This window comes from Falco rusticolus, chromosome Z (assembly GCF_015220075.1).
Source record: "Falco rusticolus isolate bFalRus1 chromosome Z, bFalRus1.pri, whole genome shotgun sequence".
In the NCBI taxonomy this organism is placed as follows: Eukaryota; Metazoa; Chordata; class Aves; order Falconiformes; family Falconidae; genus Falco; species Falco rusticolus.
This window is the reverse complement of record NC_051210.1, coordinates 35,953,504-35,975,121: the sequence shown is the minus strand read 5'-3', so window position 1 is coordinate 35,975,121 and position 21,618 is coordinate 35,953,504. Positions and strand designations below refer to the sequence as shown.

Here is a 21,618-nt window from a genome sequence, read left to right as displayed (position 1 = left end):
AAATGTTTCAATAACCATTAAGTACATTGACATTTTTGTTCCACTAGTGCAGAAGTTGTCCTTTATTCGATTCACTCTTCCTTCTATGAATTTAAATGCTTTCCTCCTCATTCATATGCTCGTTCATTTAATTTCATTTATCAGTTTGACAGGAGCCAGCCTCACCTCAGCTACTACTGGACAACACTGCAGGGTCCAGTGAGACCACTTGTCTGCTTTTATTTCCACAAAGCATGTTCAGAGGAAATTTATTGAGAAAACCACAGGCACAATTAAATACTAGTGACCAAAAAAATCTGCCATGTTCTTAAAATTAAAGGGAAATTCCTTCAGGGACTATTTCCAGCTAGGTAACGACTCCTTTGCCCTTTCGCAGTGCTATGGTGTTATATAGGAGATTCTTCCCTGATGATCCAGTATAACATGTTGGCCAAACTGCTACGGAAATTTTACTATGTATGTAGCCTTTGAAATCATATCCGAAGGGATCACAGTCTGAAAGCCATATTCTTTGTGTTGTGACATAGCTAGACACAGCTAACTGTGAAAAGTGCAGTTTTGCTCCTTCTCAGTAAAAGCACTTGTGGCTTTTAAAAACATGGGCCAAGTTTGTGCTGAGTGTCCAAAAATCCTCCAAGAAAACTGACTTCAGGCTGTACCTCTGCAAATGTCAGGAGGAAATCTGAAGCAGAGGACAGCAGCCCTTCCAAACAGAAAGTGTGTGAATGGACTGATAAAGATCTACACAGAAACATCAGTGCTGGCTCATCTGCAGGTGGACAGCAATGGACCAAAGATCTTAAATACACACTTGGAAAGGGAAGGAAGCTTTGCAATGACCTTTTAATTTTTTCCTTTACAAACTGACTGGGAAAAGTGCAGAACTGCACTTATGGGTCCCTGCCTGTTTCCACTACTATAGCTGTACCGCACAGAGAACACAGTAACAAAATTCCCATGCTCAGCTACGGAGATGTCTTTCAGCTGTAAAGGGCAGTTCAGGAGTAACTAGATCAACATTTGCACATAGCTTCTGACCTCGGAGAGCAGGGCTGCTGCTACTACAGCAGCAGGTGAAACAGTAGAACAGTAGAACTGTTCCAGATTTTACGGCATGATGCAGAGAATGCCATCCTCCCTCCCAGTTCTACAGACCATTTATTTAATCCTGACTAATTTTGACGTCAAGCCATAGCCTTCTGGGTAGATGAGAAGGAAAGCTGAAGCACATACTGCAAGAAAAAGGAAAACATAATTTGAAAAGTAGATGCTTTTACTTCTGTGTTTGATGGAAACCGGATTAGTGAAGTGATAACTAAATGGAAATACTTACTTATAAAAAAAGGAAATTATTTAAACTTACTGCTATTTATCAAAGTATAAAGATGCATCCTTCCTCTCTTTTCCTCCCCTCTGGTTTATTCCTGCTAGCAGAAATAAAAAGTCACAGGAAAGCTAAATTTTTAAAAAACTGAATAAAGCTATCAGAAAAGCTTCAATAGTGAAGTCTTTCAACAGAATTAGAGAGATCTGTATGTCTACACCACAGATTGACCCCGTACAAACAACATACACTGTACCTGCAAAGATTAACTGGACTTCTAGTAGAGTTCCTTTGTAGCTGTAAAATACCAGCCTTAATACTGAAATCATGTTGCAATTTGTGCTTTGTGTTCAATAATTAATTTCCCATAAAGCTAAAGATCAAAGAATTGACAGCCCACCAAACTCCAGAGTTTAGGATTAAATTGTTGCAAGTTGTTTGGAAAGAGTTATCTAAGGTAAGGAAGTACTAGGATTCAGCTCTTCCTGTAAGCTGGTCAGCCTTTATTTTTAGTTTTCAATTGTCAATATTTTTTTTCCCCTTTTGTAAAGGAAGTGTAAAGAACTGCCAGTACTGGAAGCTCAATTACTTTATGTACAGATCCAGTATCATACAAACAGGCCTGCTGATGCTACGCAGCATTCAGACTAGTTCAGCTCCTTCAGCTGGCATGACCTCTAAGAGAAAGAATAAATGCTAATACTACATTTAGTCACTGAAGTTGCCACAGGTTTGTTGATCTCGTATTACCATAAAACCTGCCCGAGAACTCGGCACCTTGGGGAAGGTACCAACCACTTTTCCAAATTAAACTTTTAATGCCACTTCCAGACCAACTCTTGTGGAGTCACTTTGTGGTGTACAACAGCACTTCCTATAAATATAGCAACTAAATGCTTCCTTTAACAAAGTGCACAGGAACAGCAAAGAGGATTAATTTGGCCCTGCTAAATTAGAAAAGCCACTTTGTTTCACCTGAAGACCAAAGATTTCAACACAAATCCTACCCACGCAAAGAAAATCAACTAATAGATGAAATCTATCACTTCTGGTTTATGTATGCCTATTGCAAAGGTACCATGCTTCAATCTTCTCCTCACCTATTATTTACATAAAAAACCTGAAGAAACCTTGTATTTGAAACCATTAAATCAGGAAGAGGGAAAGGTGTTTAGAACAACCCCCAAACTTAGTATTTAAACAGGAAATATTCCTTGGCTGTATTTAATGCTTTCATTAAAGCCACAGTGTACACAAAGTTAACACTTCATCCCCGGCAGACGCTGTCAAAAGCTGAAGTGTTTAGAGTTTTCTTATGTGTAATCACAGACTTAACATCTGTTCTACCAAGTTCTGTGTAAGCATATAACTACCTCAAGTAGACCTGGAACTTGTCTTTTAAATACCAAACTACTAGCTGTTTCTGTATCTGTACAGATCAAGAAGACACCTCCAGAGAGCAACACTCAGTGGTTACAGCATACTGATCTCAGCTATAGCAGCTGAATTGTAGTACATCTAAGCAATCAGTGAGCCCTTTTCAACAGAATTTCCTGCCTGCCCACAGAAGATTTCAACAGATTTTTTTGATGGAAGACATAGTCAAACTACAGTTCAGAGAACTATTACCTTTAAGGTTTATCTTTTGAGACTGATGATGTGTACTCTGGAAGAAAGGCATACTTGTCTGCTCTAAAATTCTGCAGTTTCAGTAAACCTGAAAAGTTTAAGGTGATTGAATCATGTTACTGTAAGCCTATTAAATTACCCTTTCTGTAATCAACATTTTCACCTCCCAAATAATTTTGTGAAAGCTCCTGTAATGTTTCCAACAGTTTCAGCTAACACTTCAAACTTTGCAGAAGGAATGCAACAACAGTTCCTGTCATTTTAACACTATTTATTATTAATTAATTAAAGATATATATATATAAGCACAAAGCCATCAGTATCCAGAACAGATTCATACTCAGAGTAAAATGGAAATGGAAGCTGAGGAGATGAGTCGGTACTGGAACACAAACCAACAGGTATACATGGAATAGGGGGAAGAAGAACAGCCACTACCATCAACTAGCACAGCGTTCTGAGAAATCTTTAATTACCAGCTGCTCACTAAGCAGTTTTATGAGAGTCTTTCAAGGCTGGCAAATTAAATTTACAGAAAGCAAACACCTGCTGGGCCCAGACAGTACCAACTCTGAGATACTTTTAGGCTCAATTCCCTATTTGGATTCCTGTTTATCCTGGATACCCTCCTGGATTTCTACTGAAGAACACATTGAAACAAGAGCAATGAACATGCCTGTCAGTCTCCTACATTAGTAGTCTTTTGCCTATCAACTTCATTTTCCTCATCTCAGCCCTGCAAAATTCAGTTTGTCTTTGCTGCCCTGGAATGCACACAGCTGGGACATAGAATGTTAGTGCACAGACCACAAACATACTGCACAGGAGTGTAACAGGAATTGTTTGGAAGGCTGTTAAATTCTACCAACATATTTTTATCAGGTCCTTTATTTTCAGCAGTTGTGTATGCTATTCAGGTGACTCATTCTATATTATCTGATTATTCTAAGTTATAGGTAAGATGAAGCTCACAAAATGCCTGACAAATCCCAAGCCTAATCCTGTAAATTGACATTTCCACACTATCTGTCTATTAACATGTTAATCCTTGTTAAAAATAAAAACCTAAAACACATGACAGCAGGATACCAAAGCAATAGTCACATGAAAATATTCCTCCACTTGTGGTTTCCTCAAACATCACACAAAAGACCGCCACCTACTGTTGACATTACTGTACCTTTCAGTATGTATTTTGCACAGTAACAGGCAATACTATTTTACATCACTACCAACAGTGAAGACCCACTCGGCCTCAGTTCTACAAAAAACATCTGAAGGATAACATCACTAATACCCTAATCCCACTGCCTAAGGCAATGGGTCTACGGAGATGCATTGCCCCCAGTTCCAGCGTGCCATGGGAATACCTTAATAGCCGTACAATTTGTCATTGCCAGACCTCTGTTTAAAGCAAAAATAATGAATCATTTTGCTTGAGGTAATGTTTTCTCTTTACAGCTGCAACTACATTCTACTTTCTCGCCCTTGCACACCCCTGTCTTATGCTCCTTATGGGAAAGAAGTCAATGTAGGCAGACTGCAGAGGGATGGGAAACCAGGCACAGAATATGCCTTGTCCTTGGGAAGTAACCAACACAAAAGGCCTAGAACAGCCCAACCCCTACACGTTTGCTCTGTAGTGGAGCTACTAAGAGCGCAACAAATAGCAAGAGCAGTACTTATTTCATTCCGTTTCTCACCACCGGCTGGCTGCCTTCTAGCTACAACACAGAGAATGACTGCGATTGAAAGAGGCTTACCGACCATGGACTTGCTGCTGGCTGCCCTGCCCATGGCGGCCAGGAGCAACAGTTTTAAAGCAGTACTGGCTGCACTGACTTGTTGTGTGAGGAAAACTGGACGCAGGCGCTAGTTTTCCATTTTAATCAGTGACGCCATGTCAAAACCTACACAGATATGCAATATTGGTATCTCGGAGGCTTGTTAAACAGGATCACTGGGACCTCGAGTAGAGCTGAAAGGTACGACTGGGCTACCTCACTCCTGTGTGAGCTATTTAGATCCTTGTATGGTGCCTGTAACTGATCTCACTGAGAAGATTCTATGTTATCACTGTCACTGTATCTGGTTCCCATTAAAATGGAAGTGAACAGATCATTGTGATGAATTCCTCAAGAGACAAGTAAGTGTCCTTTAAAACAACGCAAGTGATAAGGGCTTAGTAACTAAACTTACCACAAATTTACCCCAGGCAAGTCAGATCACTTGTAACTAAGCAACATGACTCTTTTCTTTGGAGAATGCCTCAGTAAGTCACTCGTATAATCACAAGATAAAACTAAAACCTTAAATTCATAAACCATACGATCTAAACCAGTGTCTTTAGGTTAGGTTATGGCTGGGTTGTCTTATTCTGCTGTCATCTAAGAACTCAAACCCTGCCACTCCTGTTTGTTCAAAGGTGTGGAGAAGAAAAACACTACACTCACTCTACCATCATTAAAACCTGAATAATTTATTCATATAAACCTTAAGAACTCTCTCAATCACAGTATATTAATGTACAATTATGAAAACTTCAGAAATCATGCTTTTGATGCAAAGCTTAAATTTAATGGTAGGTGCCACAAGATGTTTTTTAATTACTTCAAAGCAGCATATGATTGACAACACAAAAAATTATAAATAAATATTAACAGGATTAAGAACTGCATTTTAATTTGCATAGTTCTGAAAAACTCCAGACTGCTAGGTGTCACCGTTTAACCCCAGCTGACGAATAAGCACCACACAGCCGCTCTCTCACTGCCCCCACAGTGGGGTGGAAGAGAGGATCAGAAGAGTAAAAGGAAGAAAATCCTTGGGTTGAGGTAAAGACAGTTTAATAGGTAAAGCAAAAGCCACGCACACAAGCAAAGCAAAACAAGGAATCCATTCACTTCTTTCTATTGGCAGGCAGGTGTTCAGCCATCTCCAGGAAAGCCGGGCTCCATCACATTTAACAGTTATTTGGGAAGACAAACGGCATCACTCTGAACATCCCCCCGTTCCTTCTTTTTCCTCCAGTTTATACACTCAGCATGACATCATATGGTATGGAATATTCCTTTGGCTACTTCAGGTCAGCTGTCCTGGCTGTGTCCCCTCCATATGTCCTGTGCCGCTCCAGCCCTCTGGCTGGCAGGGCCTGAGAAACTGAAAAGTCCTTGACTTGGTATAAACATCACCCAGCAACAACCAAAACTATCCCTGTGCCATCAACATTGTTCTCACATCAGATCCAAAACACCAAACTGCACCAGCTACTAAGAAAATTAACTCTATCCAGGACACTAGGAAACAAGCTCTATCTGATGTCTGCCAAAATTAAAAACATTTCTGGCTGAAGTAACACAATTCAGCAGTGTATTTTTAAAAGAACTTATTTTTAAGACTGTGTGTCTTGAGTTTCCATGGAAGTGTTAGTTTCTTTGACAGAAGTGCACGATGGTATCACAGCATACAGTAAAATAGGTGACTTGGTTTCAGTCTCCGTTTTTCTGGTAACAATATTAAACTGTTCTTAAATTTAGCTTTAAAACAGGTATTCACTATTGGTTTTCAGAGATCTCATTACAGGATATTAACCTTCTGGGGAGAATGGCATATTTTCCTCAGGATTCATGCTTTTTTGTTGGTTTATCAAAATAAGGAGTGTTGTCTTGTAGCAGGTCTTTCCTGGGTACAAGCACTGTAAAAGAAAAAAAAACCTGAAGGAATATAATGTTATGGAAAACAGTATTTAAAATTCTAAAGTTGTTCTTACATCTACAAACAAAAAAGTCAGGTTACTAAAATGAGAATCTGAATTTCTGGTAAGCATACAAGCAGCAGTATGATACCTACCCAAGACAACATTATCTTAAGATTTTAACTTTCTGTTTGTCAGAATATTGCCTTCTACTTTTTCCTTTTAAGAGCACTGAAAATACTTTAATAGCATTAAGAATCCATTAAAAATAGTAAAGTGTTGCAGTAACTTCTAGCAAGGGAGAGAATGCCAATTTTATCATGCCCGAGTCAGATTACGTTTACTTCAACTTACAACAATAAATATTAAATGTGACTTAGTCCTCGCCCCCAGCATCCTGGAATATGATCTGTTAGATTCATCTTGTCAATTCTATTTTAAAGGCCAGCAGGAAAAGAAACTATCGAATGAAATTGGTAGCTGCTATTATCATACAGAAGTGCAATGTGTTGGGGTTTGTCTAATTATACACCATTTTAACCTATTCTTAACTCTTAAGTTCTTGCCATCTAGCTCTTCAGAAATCAGCTTGTCTTTTCTTCATGAAAGGAAGAAGCTGCAATGTGGTGGATTTGCTCCAGCTGCAAAAACTAAAGCACAACACCTGAAATCATAATGCTGCACTCTGACTAGGTCAGATAGCTGCAAAAGTTGAGGTAAACCTGTAAAACTGTGTGTTTGTGTGCATATGTGTGCAATGAGTAACATTCTGTCCAAAGTGCACTGATACCCCATATCTTATAATAAAGAAAATGCATTTCTTTCTAGGTGTGTTCCTTCTGCATCTGGGTACTGATACTGATGAATTTAGTAAATTTCTAAGGGCTTTAAGTGAAATTTCAATTGCATTTCTCTTAGATAAAATACTTGGGAGTAAATTTATGGCAGAACATGTTAATCTACACACCTGTAATAGGTACACGAAATAGAAATACCAAAGAAAAACAAAACTGGATATAAACTATTAAAAATCAGAAGTCCAAACAAAGAAAGATTGAAAGAATTTTTAACCTTCCTTTTCAAAGCTAAGTTTTTAACATACACTGCCAACACACCAAATCAAAATAATCAGAACATAACTGCATGTGTGGTTTATTACTGAAATGTAGGCTCTACTTCTACCAGCTTAATCTGAAATTAAAGTGAAAAGAACCAAGATATTTGTATACTACTGAGTAACGTACCTCAGACTGAAATATTTATGGAAATAAAAAAAATCAGAAAGACTGTCTAATGTGACTAACAAGCTCCTAATTGAAATCTTCTTCTCTTTAGTAAGAAACCCTCTGCCTAATTTCTTTTTTTAAATATTTACCAGTGAATCCCAACATGACTATACACCACTGAATCTCAAATTCCTTTTAGAGAATAACATTGCCCTGTGCAGTGTTTCTATAACAGCACAGAATAATTTCATTTGATTAGGGAAAATGTCCCCCTCACCAATATCTGTTCTCACTAAGACAAGTCTTTGGCTTTTTCTTTTCAGTTACTAAATAGTTATTTTAGAGATTCAGGATTGAGAAAAAAGAAAAACACACCAGGTGTAGCTACATTGTATGGTCAGCTATAATACAAAAACTTAAGAGTCAAAAGATTCTGATACTAACTCACTTAGGAAACTAGCTGCAGCAATATGTTTCTGAAACATTTCACATAGTTTCTCCTCACCCCACCCTTGCTCTTCTTTCATACAACCAAGCAACTCATCACATCAAAATTTTTTTTTTTTTTTTGGGGGGGGGGAAGGGAGGGGCAGAGGAGTGGGGCAATGGCTTGGAATGAAAATTTAAATACAGGCCAATGTAAGTATTTTACAACTGTTTTCAAAATAGGTCAATATACCTTCTATGAAAGCAAAGAAAACCTTTACCTAACAAAGTTTCCAAAACAAACACATAGCACCTAAGATGAAGCACTATGGAAAGTAAACTCTTCAACTTGAGGTGCTTATTTTTTATTTGCCAACAAACAGCAACTCAAGCAGCCACCTTAGGGCTGCACTTCCACTGCCACTTTTTTTTTTTTTTTTAAATAGATCTGTCCTAAGCCTCTCATTTAATGTAAGATGATACCATAAAAGTAACAAGGGAGCTAATGGTAATTCTATTAGCACTGTAAATTACCACAGAGCATAAAAATTAAGGATCAAAAAGGTTGATTTGTTCTGCTAAACTTCCTTAATCAAAGCTGTACTGGAATTGAATACCCATTCAATGTGCTACCTAAGCAGATCATATACCTATACAGGTATTTCCTGCAACACGCTTCCCACCAGAAACTGGCTGCTAGGTGCTAATCATATACATGCACAAGACGTTTGGAGGGGACACAGATGGGACAGCTGACCCCAACTGACCAAAAGGATATTCCATACCATTTGACATGGTGCTCAGCAATAAAAGCTAGGAGAAAGAAGGGGGGACATTTGCAGGGGTGGTATTTATCTTCCCAAGTAACTGTTAGGTGTGATGGAGCCCTGCTTTCCTGAGGATGGCTCTAACACCTGCCTGCCAACAGGGAGTAATGAATGAATTCCTTACTTTGCTTTGCCTGCACACACAGCTTTTGCTTTATTGTTAAACTGGTTTTATCTCAACCCATGAGTTTTCTCTCTTTTACCCTTCCCACTTCCTCCATCTCACTGTGGTGGGAGTGAGCAAGTGGGCTGTGTGAGGCTGTCGCCAGCTAGGGCTAAATCACAACACCACCTAGCCATAGATTCATTCAACTCAAGTTGAAGTCCCACTTCCAACATTTTTCCCCTTTCCAATCTCAGACAACTTTTCTGTACAACAAGGTAAGATGGAAACAGTAGGGCAAGACTCAACAAAATGGAGCAGCAGTGGAAACCACACCCATATATAGGTACAATTTCACACGGTGCACTGACCATGCTATTCAGCACAAGCTACTATCAAAACACGGTGACAATTATTTCAATTCCCTAAAAACTTTATTTCTGGTTTCAGGAATTTTTGAATGGCATACCCTGTGCTACCAGTGACAATAATACAGTAAGAGCTATATCAGATTTGCCTATTCAGAGTGCCATCTGACTAAACAAAGCTGGATTCTCAGGAAGACACACACACTAGAAGCCTGCTCAAACAATAGCACTTAGGAATAATGTTCTGTTACTAATCAATTTACCATGGTATAAAGGTCTGTATATTCCTTCTGTACGGAGATTTGCTTTTACTCTTTCAGGCTAAGCATTAAGTTTGTTCTGCTTTTTTGTATTTTGAGTAAGACCATGCTCCCAGCCACAAAGATTATTCATTGCCATGACCTTTAAGGATTACTTATTGTGTAAAATAAAAGTGCATTTTTTTGGTGCTAGCTTTGAGTAAAAATTCCAACTTCACTAAATGTTCCTTATATTTTCATTATATCAGGACAAGTAAGAATATCTATCCATTCTATATGTTTTTTATACTGCTCTTTCTTATTCTGTGAACTTCTATCATGATGCTCTGGTTTTCTTTTCTAATAATTCCTTATCTTTTAACTGGTGATTCCCTACATTATCAAAACTAAGTGTTTCTCACTTCAATATATATTCCAAATACATACACAAAACAGACAGCTCTTAACTGTCATGGCTGTTTCAAGATTATTGTGTTATTCTTACTGCAGTAAAATCAGAGTGAGAAGCAAGGCTTAGACCTATCCACAACAGATGCAGAAAAAAAAAAGAAAAACAAAGAATGGGCAAAAGACTGTGTAATGACATCCTTTGCATTCAAAAGCATTCAAACGCGCCCTGAATACACTCCAGATTTTTGCTGCAGGACAAAAGTTTTCCTGGCCAATACTAGACTCTAGATACACATACCTCACAGACACCACTTCTCTTAGAAGTCTGTAAAATTAGGTGAGGGCAATTCTATCACTTTTTGTTTATGGATATTTTAAAGCGCTAAAGCTCTGCTACAGTCAAAACAATCACTACTACTCTCCCCTTGTTCGCTGAGTCAAGTCACTTCACTAAGAGTAGCAGATTGGTCAGAGAAGATCTCCCCTTCGCAAATCCTTGCTGACTGTTCTCAGTCCCCATTCTGTTCTTACAACATTTGGAAACAGCTTCCAGCATTGGGTCACCCATCTTCCCATGGATCACAGTGAGGCTCTCTTGCCCTTCTTGAAAAGAGGAGTGACATTTGCTTTCTTCCAGTCCTCACACAACTCCCCTAATCAACATGACATTTCAAAGATAATTGAGAGTGGCCTTGCAATGACATCAGCCAGCTTCCTCACCACCCACAAGTGCATCACATCAGGTCCCAATGATTTGTGTATTCCCCATCATCAAACCCCCATTTGAACATCTGTTCAAATGTTCCCTAGCCTTTTTTTCTCCTCTACCAAGTCTGTCATCCTCGCTCCAGACATTCCCAATGGTGTGAGACCCAGAACTCCTGAAGGCAAACCTTAGCAGTGAAGACTGAGGTACCAAGAAGAAAGTACCAAGTGCCTCAGACTCTTCAGAGTCCTTTGTTACCAGGTCCACTGCCCTACTCAGCTGTGGGCCCACATTTTCCCTCCTCTTCCTTCAGCTGCTGATATGCCTATAGAAATAGTTCTTGCTGTCCTTCACATTCCTTGCCAAGATCAACTCCAGGTGGGCTTTGGCTGTCCTAAACCCATCCCTACACACCCACAGAATAATAGAATACAAATTAGTATTTGAACATGAATTCACATGGCCTTTGCAAGGGACGTTCTGACTCACAGTCCCTGCTGGAGCTCTCTGAATAGCTCCTGGGGGGGCTGCCACAACATGCTTACATTCCCAAAAGCCCCTCAGCAAAAGCTTTTAAGAAAATAACAACCTTATTATGACAGAAGTTCTTGCGTGGGTAAGTCACTGGTTAAAATGAAGGAAGTGAAAAATGAATGAACAGGTCTCCCAACGGAGGGATGTCAAAAGTAGAGCTCTACAGGTATTTTTGTTGGCATCTGTGTTGTTCAACATACTTATAAGTAACCCAGAAAAGAACATTTTTTTAATGATACCATCCTGAACAGGTTCTTTAAGAAAACAGCTTACTATCAAAATTGTAGGACAAGCTTAAGATCTGACTAAGTAACCAGTAAAATTACATGTAGAGATGTGCAATACACATAAGTTAAAAAAAATACTTCACAAGCTTCACAAAGAATGTGACAGGTTCTAAACTGACTAGGACCATTCAGATGAGTTTAATGAATGCAACACAATTTTGTAAAAATAAATGTATGTACACACAGCAGTCAAAAATGAAATTTAGAATGAGGAATGACAAGGAAATCAATGGAGAATGAAAAAGAAAACTGTGGATAACTGGCTAGCTGAAAAGGGTCACATAGACATAGTCCAGCTGGCTGGACAAAAATGCACATCACTCTCAGCTTATATGAAGTAAAGCAAAAATACACTGTCCTTGGCTGTTCTTGTCACACAATAACAGGAAGATCGCGGTGGGAAAAGAATGTTGCAGGTGGGAACAGGTAACTACAGAAGAGAAACTAGGGGCGGGCTTGGTATTTAGGCAACTAACCAATAATGAGCTTAACTTTTGTAATATGTATGAGCTAATTATAACAAGGCATAAAAGGTGACTGTAAGAGACAATAAATGAAGTGTGCTGATCACTCATATTGAGTGACTGTGTCTTCCCTCCGTCGCGACAGAAAACATCGCTGTGCCATTATTTTGCGTATAAATGCCTGGCTGCCCATAGGTTGGTGACTTCTATCAGCTCTGATTGAGCAAGTTCTTAATCATCTTAAAAGAGATAATAGTAGAATTGAAAAAGATGTAAAGAATAGCAACAGAATGATCACAGGCACTCACATGTTGTTTCACAGAAAAGCTGTTCCATAAGTGGGGGGGGGGGGGGGGAAGGGGGGGGATGGTGCAAATAAGGGACTTAAAAGCTCATCAAGAGCTTGGTGAAAATGGATAGTAATTGAAGAGTAGAACTAGATTCAAAACTACGGTATGCGATTCTTCATAAAAAACAGAATAAATTATTTGTCAAAGGTTTTTAGATGCAAGGCATTTGCACTGCTTGACAGAACAATTTCATGAAAGAGAAACACACTGAGGACAACAAAACCAGAAACTTTTCCTAGCACAGGAAGCAGGTGTGAACAGCTGGAAGGTGTGAAAGTTCACTTGTTCTATTCCTACCCTTCTGCTGTCATCTGCCTAGGATCACTGTGGAAGACTTGACACTAGTCTAGACCTATCTTTGGCCTTGATTATAACAGCTGTTCTAAAGTTAAGTGCTTTACCTAATCTAAAACTGAAAACAGCTACAAAACTTTACAGACACCAATAAACAGAAGTGAAAGGAAATAATATACATTGCTGAAGATTTCTCCTATCCTCTACCACACAGTTGTATGCTGAACTTACTATAGCTCTTGTGTTAGACTGTAAGACAAAAACACTTCTAAATCGAGAACCAAAATTCCAGAATTTGATAGGCTTTGCATCAAGGTCGTCATTGTGTCACAAATCTTCCAAGGCATAATCTGAAACTTAAAATTGTCAGAACAAGGTTTTGGAAAAGAACATTCAATTCGCAAAGAAAAAGCTATTCTACGGACAGCACACATACTGCATTTGCTGGTTCTCCTCTACCTATTTGGTAGAGCAAGCATGTACAGATACTGTTGGCTATTACATTTAGACATACACTGACTGACTAGCCAGTAGTGCACGCTGATTTGCTACCAAATTGCTGTTAGTTCTAATAGTTACGGTATCAAATTGTAACTTCTTTCTCTCAACGAGGGCACTAAATGCAGGTGCTGCCTCTTTCCTACCAGCCTCCATATTTCAAAATATTTACACAGAAACTTTGTACCTTTGAAACCTCCACCTCTCCTAGGCAGTGACATTAGTCAACAGGTTTAAATTAAGTGTCTGGGCAGAGAAATGACACATAGACTTTTGGCCTCTCTACTCCTTTACGTAGTTTCAAGTCCTACATTTATTTACTGAACTACAACATTTTTAAACCTCTTTTAGCATGCAGCTTTACTCACCTATTCTGTCAGAATCCGTGTGAACTGCCTGAATAACAGAAGTTCTGAGAATCACTTCAACATCTGAAGCTATTTTCAGAAGCTAGTAAAAGGGGTAAAAAAAAACACCAACAACACAGAGTAATTCAAATTATATGTAATTATTCCTGAAAGTATTCTCCATACTAGACAGGCATTCAAATAACAAGGTCATTCAGTTCTATTATTCAGTTAGTAACGCGCTATCTATACATACCTTTTCTTTGGGGGATCCTGGCGTAAGTTACAGGTTGATATATAAGCTACCTTGACATACAGCATGAGGAAGGAAACTTCTGCTCATAACACACAGCAATGTGAAGTCTATAAACCCAATTATAAACCCAATTAAAACTGTAAACAAATGAGGTAAAATGCAACTAGCAAAACAAGTAACTAGTTCCCAATGATCAGACACTGGTGAATGCATCCGTAACATCTGACAACCCTTAGGAAAAGGGCAATCTGGTTGTTTTCACATTCCTGCTCTTGAAATAAGAAGATAAAAATGAAGGCAAAACATGACAAGAATATAGAATACTGAGGTATTACAGAAAAGCAGTACAGGAAGAAGGCACTACCTGAAGATTAGCAGAGGTATTAATATTTGGAAAAGGCCTAGAATTCCTTCCCTCATTAAGAGGATAAGCAGAAGCACCCATTGCTAGTTTTGCTGAGCAGTTAAGAGAAGCCTAATACTTCTTTGCGTGATACTGATCTAAGAATTAATTACTTTAAAGAAAGAAAAAAATTATGTAAATATCTATAATGAAAAACAAGAAAGAATTTGATAAACAGAGGATGTTAGTTAATCCTTGCAAACAGTTAACAAGACATGGCCTTGGGAAAAATAATCTATGTCAAACTAAGAATTAACAAAGTAAGCTCAAGAAGAACCAAATGGTTAATGAGACCAAACAGAAAATCACAAGAGCTATGTGTGAACTATCCTAATTAGCATACTAAAAGATCCATCCCAGAGCAAAGAAAGCCCCCTACTAACAAAGCCCCCTCCTCACAGCAAATGCCAGTAAAAAAAAAATAAAAATGCTGTACCTTTAAATGGAGAGGAGGCTCATAAGAACCAAAGAATATGAATTTGTGAATAAACCTAATTGTAAAAAATTGTTCAAAGCATATAAAATGTTCAACTATATATAAAGAGGTGTGGTAGCTCTGTGGATTTCCCACCAAGCACCTATTCCGCACAGACATGCCATAAACAAGTATCTCGAGTCTGTGCATCGATTGTCTCTCACATACTGGTGAAGAACCTAGATTAGGGATAACAATACCTGTGTCAGAAATAAATTAAATTGCACAAGTGAGACACTTCAGGAGACAGGCTTACACTAGGAAATAGTGTGTACAAGCAGAAGTGGATCTTTGCAAGAGTTAAAGCTCAAGACTTGACATCTACACTGGATTTCTCCTCCCTTTCCCTTTTAAGAATCTGGACTAGGTATTCTCCAGTTTCCCCTACTGAATTCCCACTAGCATCTAGGCTGCACGCTCCTGAAGCACACGTTCCACTTCATATTCATCTTATAGGAATCCTGCTGTTTGCTCTGAGGTTGCTTCACAAAACAAGCCAGACTACAGAAGTGAAGATAACCAAGGTAACTTCACAAGCGCACTCCTGATCTGAACCAAAATGCCACAGTAGATTTACGTGCCACATCGTGTATTATAATACTGCAGATAGTCACTCCTACCTCCTTAGGTTACTACGTAACTAAGTTACTTGATGTCATATTAGAAGACACTGCAGCTTTCTATTCTGACAAAGTAATGCACATTTGGTTGGTGAATATCCATCTTTTAGCTGCTGTCCAAAGCAGAACACTAACATCCCCACGTTTATGCAAGCAAGTACCTGAATTCTCACAGGTCCTGCATATCACATGATTCAGTTCCCCTGCATACAAGACTTTTCAGTATATGTATATGTGTAATATAATAAATATGACAGCTTCTATGGTGTTCTAGGATTCTGTAGTTGTGATGGAAGTCTAGAATTTCTTCCACTGACACATTTCATCAAGATATCAACTAACCAGGATTAAAAAGCTGTATGTGTATTTTGTAGGTTGCCATTTCCAAACAAGTGTAGATTTAAAAATATATGACAAGTATTCTTCCTGTACATCTCTATAACAAAAAGAACATACAATTTAACAGATCAGACACTGGAAACACAAACACAGAAATATTACTATAGGGGCCTGATAACAAGCAGAAATGCTAGAAAGTCCTAACTAAAGGCTCAGAACTATTTATTTCACTGTCCAGTGAAAGGTATGATGCAAAGGTTTAGATGTATTTCTATAAAGGACAGATGGAGGCACTTTCTTCCAACTAGTGCCCAATGACAACATAAAGACAGTCTGTTGAAAGGCTGAATGACAAGGACTGAATTATTAACTCTGTATGGATGTTAAGAACTAAAACCACCAAAAATACAGAAGTTTCACTTCAGGCCTCAGTAAGTTTTAGAAAAATGTCTCAGTAAAAAGTCTTAAAATGACAACTGAGCAAAGGTAACTTACACAGTGAGTTAACAGAGTGTTTCTACTCCTTTTAATGCAGCACGAGGGAAGAAGCAGCAAAAAAACCCAGTAGTACAATTCATATCTCTATATTCCAATAGTCATGATCATTTGACTGTTTTTTGCCTCCCGCAAAAGATGCTGCTTCATTTGCCATCAGGAATCAAAATAACTTCTCAAGTCTGCGAGTTACTGAGCAGATTGTTTAATTTCTCTGTATCTTTCTGTGCTCGTCTATACAACAAAGACCAGGTAAACTTAACCACAGCTAAGACAGGCATTATGGGCAAAGTACACAAAATATTTACATAAGAATAGCAACATAAAACTTATTTTCCCGTAATTTTGTTATGTTTCAACATAAGCACACTGAACTAACAGAAGACACTCCCTCCCTGTGTATTTTTGTACATGCAAAATTCTATAGCATACTATTAATACCAATGAAAGTATCAATATATTTATAAAGAAAGATCCATTTAAAAGCCTTTTCAAACTCACCTGGCCCTCACAATGTCTCAATAAGTACTTACATTGGTTTACGAATCCTTTAAGTAAAAAAGCTCCTATACAAGTTTTCTTATGCAAAGTGGGAAAAAAACAATGAAAACAAGAAGTACCTCTTTTATCTTCTCTTCAGACGTCTCATCTTGGTTATTTTTGAATTCTTCGTTTATCTTTTGCCTTGCAGCTAAATAAAAAAAAAAAGTGTGGACAAAAAACCTGCATGTCTTTGTCACTGCCTTAAAGCTCAGAATTCTAAGTCCTTTATAGCACCCTCCTAGTTCACGCTGTCTGAAGTATTTTAATATAAGATTTCTATGGAATTCAGGTGATGTCATATTTTAAGTTGACTGATACAGGAATAAAATGTAATTACCTACCTAGCAGTCTGAGCTTTAAAAATAACATACAGAGGCCACTATTAAAAGTTTGTTTACTAAAAAAGCAGTATTTACTCCCTGAGGAGCAGCTGTACATGAAGAGAATCAACTCACGTGCTCAGTACAGTTAAACATGCTTTGGCTGGACTGAAGTTAAAAAAAAAGCAGGAGGCGGGACAAAAAAATTCCCAGAAGAGATGTTTTCTTATGAAATATGTCTTGAATCTCCTTGAGTCCAACAACCATTTTTTTCTTTCAAATTAAAGGATGTCTGTTTATGGACACACAAGTCTTCCCCAATGACTATTTTTAAAATGTGGAAAAGAATAATTTAAAGGAAGATTATGTTAAGAATTCTCCTTCTGTGTATTCAGAGAAGAAAGTCCCACAGAAAGATAGGTAAGCATGCATTACACAGAAAAGTATCTCACCTTCAAGAGCTCTGGTATCATGTTTAAAAACTTCTTGCCGGGTCCTGTGTAGTAATTTAAAAAGCTTCAAAACCTGTCAATACAACATCAATAGAATTACCTTGTTTGCTACCAGGATTCTTAGTTAAAATGAACGTGTTACAATTAAAAATGTTCTGGTTGATCTTTCATGTTCTTTCCATTCAGTACAGAACTTGGTACAGAATCAGTATCTAAGCTACGCTACCTCAATTCCCAGTCAAGTAACATGCAACCAAATCAGGTGTAAGGAAATCAAAATCCTAGACAGTTCTAGATGTTTAAAATTAATCTAAGATGCTAGAAAGTACTAGCACTACACTCCTAAATCATCATTTGGCATGACAGGAATATAATCCTGAAAAACATATTGATGCAAACATACTTATTGTGCCAATACCAAATAAACCCAATAGAACAGGAATCACTCTAAAAGTCAAGCCAACTGAAGGGACTATTCAAGGGTAGATCACTGGATGTTCTCCAATTATGAAAAAAACATGGAAATATAAATGGCTAAAATATTCTTATACTTGTGTAAGAATGTGTGTAAACCAGTGTGAGAAAAGTTAATTTCAGAAGGATCTCAGACTGTGTATTAGCTAATTCAACAATTATTTTTCATGTCTCTGTATAATACCTGGGCATAACCTTCTACAGGCAATGTGGCAAAACCAACACAAAGCAAAGTCCTTCCCTAAATATAACTGCCAGATCAGCAAATAAAAACTTCAGTAAAGCCCAACATTCAAAAAATTAAGATTTACAGTGTAGCGATGACACACCCAAGGATGTACGTGAAGCAAAACTCCTAAGAATCACAACTCACAGTCATATGGTTTTGGCTGTTTATTCATACAGACTATAATGAATTACAAAAATCCTCAAGTCCTTATCACACTTCTTTGGTGTTTGTCAGAAAGCGACAACAATATCTGAGAAGCACCAAAAAAAAATAATCTTGGAAACAAGAGACCTTTTCAAGTTATTTCTAGTACTTTCTAGTTTGTTTTGGCATCTCTGGAAGGCAGAAGTCCAGGTACTCCATGATAACTGTAAATTGTTTTCTCATAGTTAATAATAAAATTCTTGGACACAGAGGAAACAGAAGGCTATACCTGAGGGATAACCACCTTCTTTATCAGCATGCTCTGCATCTGTGAGCTAGAGATATAAACAAGGCTGTCCCCTAGAAGCAAAAGACCATTAAAAATGTCCTGGCAGGGCCCTGAAAAAAATGTTGCCTTTGCTTTAAATCTGACGGTGGTAGAGAGAGACAAACAGCAAGCTTCTCTGAAAGGTATTACTTCCAACAGTTGTCAACACAATTTTAGATTTTCAAGCTGAACTCTCAACCTCCATTCAGCTGGTCATCTGGCCACACCTTGAGATAATTCATCTAGAAGTGCACACACACAAAAAGACAGTTTTTAGGATGAGGAATAAGACATAGAACAGTAGGAACAGGCAACTTTCCAGTTCAGTACTGCTTCTTTAAAGGACAACTTACAAACATAAAAAAATTGAAATCTCACTTCATCACATGGATTAGACCACATCATAATTTCTAATGTAATCTATAATCCAGCATCCTGTTGAGTATATGTTACTGCATTACAGATCTTTCTCAACAGAGGACAAACTAATGCATTCCTGACTGTGTAAGAGGCTCATATTGTTCAACTAAAAAACTTCTGTCACTTTTACAAGAATTCGTATGCAACTTGACAGTTAAATCAATCTAAGCAGAGACATATAAAAGAGAACATGGACTACGGTAACTCCTTTGGAGTGTCTGTGTCCTTAATAATTAGCAACTGAACAGAACCCTGTTGCCTTCAACTGCTGTATTCTCCAGATGGCTGAATCTGTGGGAAGTTAACAGACAGAACTGAAGACTAGCAAAAAAAATGTTTTCTGCAGATGTATTTTAAAGGATTTGACTAAATTATTTGGATGGGGCATCCTGAAATATGTCTATCCTGTAATATTTTTTGCCATCTTGGCAAATAGTAAAGTTAATATTATAAATGGTTTTGAATCAGACATGTATCGTGAAACTTGAAGAAGTGTTTTACAGTTCTTCTGAACTCTTTGATCAACAATTTTCAGGCATCTTCCCCTGCTATTTGCCTACTTCTAAAAGCCCTCCTGGAAAGTGCTTCACTACACTAACCACTGAGTAGCTGTATTAGATGACTTTGAAGCAAGATACATTAATGCACAGATTTCTTTGAGCTCTACAGTCACCTAATAAAACACAGAACTCCCTTAATACCTCAGAGTACTAGTACCCCCAACACCAGGCTTCAGAACACTTCTGAAACAGGGCTGTAATGATGAAAGGTTTAAATAATTCTTTTGTCTTTGCTTGTCTTCATCTTTCCATCACAATTCACCGTCTTGATTTAATCTCTGACTGTCAACTCTCAGTTTCTTTCCTTTTTCCACAACGGCCTTTGCATGCAAACCCCCACTTTCTGTTAGCTAGTTTTGTGTCCTTCCTGCCCTGAAAGCCTCTGCCTGCTGATGCTATACAGGCTACCTAGGAAAAAAGCTCCTACCCTCCAGCGACATATACGGGAAAACTCACTTTTAAGTCTGTAATTTGTGTCTGCCTGCTATTTACAGCCGAAGGCCGCAAACCGATGGGGGCACACGGCACGCTCCCTTGGTGCCACCGATGCTAGCGCGCCGGGCACCGAGCGGCACGAGGGACCGCGAACCCCGCGGCGGCGGGCACGGCGGTAACGGCCCAGAGCCGGCGGCCTTTCCCTCGCCGCCTGCGGGGCTCCAGCAGCGCACCAGCGACTCCCGGCCTTAAGCGGGGCGCAGGCCAACCGGGGGAAGGACAGGGAGGCCTCTCCCTCCGCCGCCGCCGCCTCACACCGGCCCGACCCCACGGGCCCTCCCCGACCCTTCCCACCAGCCCCGGCTCCAGTTCACTCGAGGCTACCCCCGGGTACGGGGGAGACTCCCACCCCGCCGCGCCAGCCTCAGGCCAGGATGGGGCCGCAGCAGCCAAGCGCCCCCTCGGAGGCAGCGGCGGCCGCTGGCGCCCTCTCCCTACCGGCGCTCACCCGCGCGCGGCTCGCCATGGCGACCGCCGTCCTTTTCCGGTCCGGCGGAGGGGGGTAGTGGGGAGGCGGAAGTGACGACGGGAAGCGGTCCGCGCCCTCGCCGCCTGCACGGTGCTGCCGGGTGCGCTCGGCAATGTTGCCCCGCCGAGCGGGACTCGCCGTGGCCGGTTGTTCCGGGCAGCCTTTGCTCCCCCTCCGCCCCTGCCGGCCCGTGAGCGGCGTGCGGCCTCCCGCGGGGTGCCCCCCGGGGCCGCTCCGGGTCGGCCAGCCGAACCGCTGCTGCCTTCACTGGCGTGGCCGAGGCCAGCCGTCCGGACAGCGCCGCCCCTCAGGATGCCGAGACCGAACCGACTCCTGTTAACCTCCGGCGGAGCGGCAGGGGTCCGCAAACAGCGGGGCGGGCGGCCCTGCCGTGCCCTCCGGCGCCGGCCTGGGCTTGCCGAGGGGAGCCGTGATGTGGTGAGGGGCAGCTTCACCCCCAGCACCCTGCCAGGCGGGATCGCCGCGGCGCAGCGCTGCTGGCGAGCTGTGCCGGCGTTTTGCTGACGGACTGGATACCAAGCAAAAATGAATTCCAAATCAAATATAAGAATAAGTGCAGTTTATTATATTACACTATAATAAATGGAAATAGCATGCAATATGATAAAAGGAAACAGTACCAGTTACACACAATAGGGTAAGAGAGCAATAGGAGTGAAGCATCAAATCGTAACGGTAAAGCGTTACAGAGACTAAGAAACATCACCAATTACCACCTTAACATCACCCAGGCCCACACTTTGGCTAGGAACCCCTACTGCAGCCAGTGCCAGGAGTCTCTCAGTAACTGGGAAAATTCCTACATGGTGCATCCACCTAGGTGAGCTGGCCCAGTCCCTGAGTTTGCC

General features: G+C 39.9%; 1 protein-coding gene across 9 annotated transcripts; it reads right to left on the bottom strand.

The window, feature by feature from the left end:
* Positions 1 to 1,432: 1,432 nt before the first annotated feature.
* LYRM7 (LYR motif containing 7) lies at positions 1,433 to 20,817 on the bottom strand. Of its 9 annotated transcripts, none has more exons than XM_037374547.1 (7): positions 20,729 to 20,786; positions 18,767 to 19,047; positions 17,631 to 17,703; positions 16,936 to 17,006; positions 13,749 to 13,830; positions 6,545 to 6,647; positions 1,433 to 3,041 (listed from the first exon to the last, which is right to left on the bottom strand). In XM_037374547.1, the coding sequence occupies exons 2-6, from the start codon at positions 18,803 to 18,805 to the stop codon at positions 6,571 to 6,573; spliced, it is 342 nt and encodes a 113-aa protein (XP_037230444.1). In that variant the 5' UTR covers positions 18,806 to 19,047; positions 20,729 to 20,786; the 3' UTR covers positions 1,433 to 3,041; positions 6,545 to 6,570. The 9 variants fall into 9 exon arrangements, 7 of the variants coding, with proteins under 7 accessions (XP_037230444.1, XP_037230445.1, XP_037230443.1 ...); XM_037374548.1 differs by lacking the exon at positions 1,433 to 3,041 and adding an exon at positions 6,094 to 6,112; XM_037374546.1 differs by lacking the exon at positions 1,433 to 3,041 and having other exon boundaries at positions 6,301 to 6,647; positions 18,767 to 18,876; positions 18,956 to 19,047; positions 20,729 to 20,784.
* Positions 20,818 to 21,618: the final 801 nt, after the last annotated feature.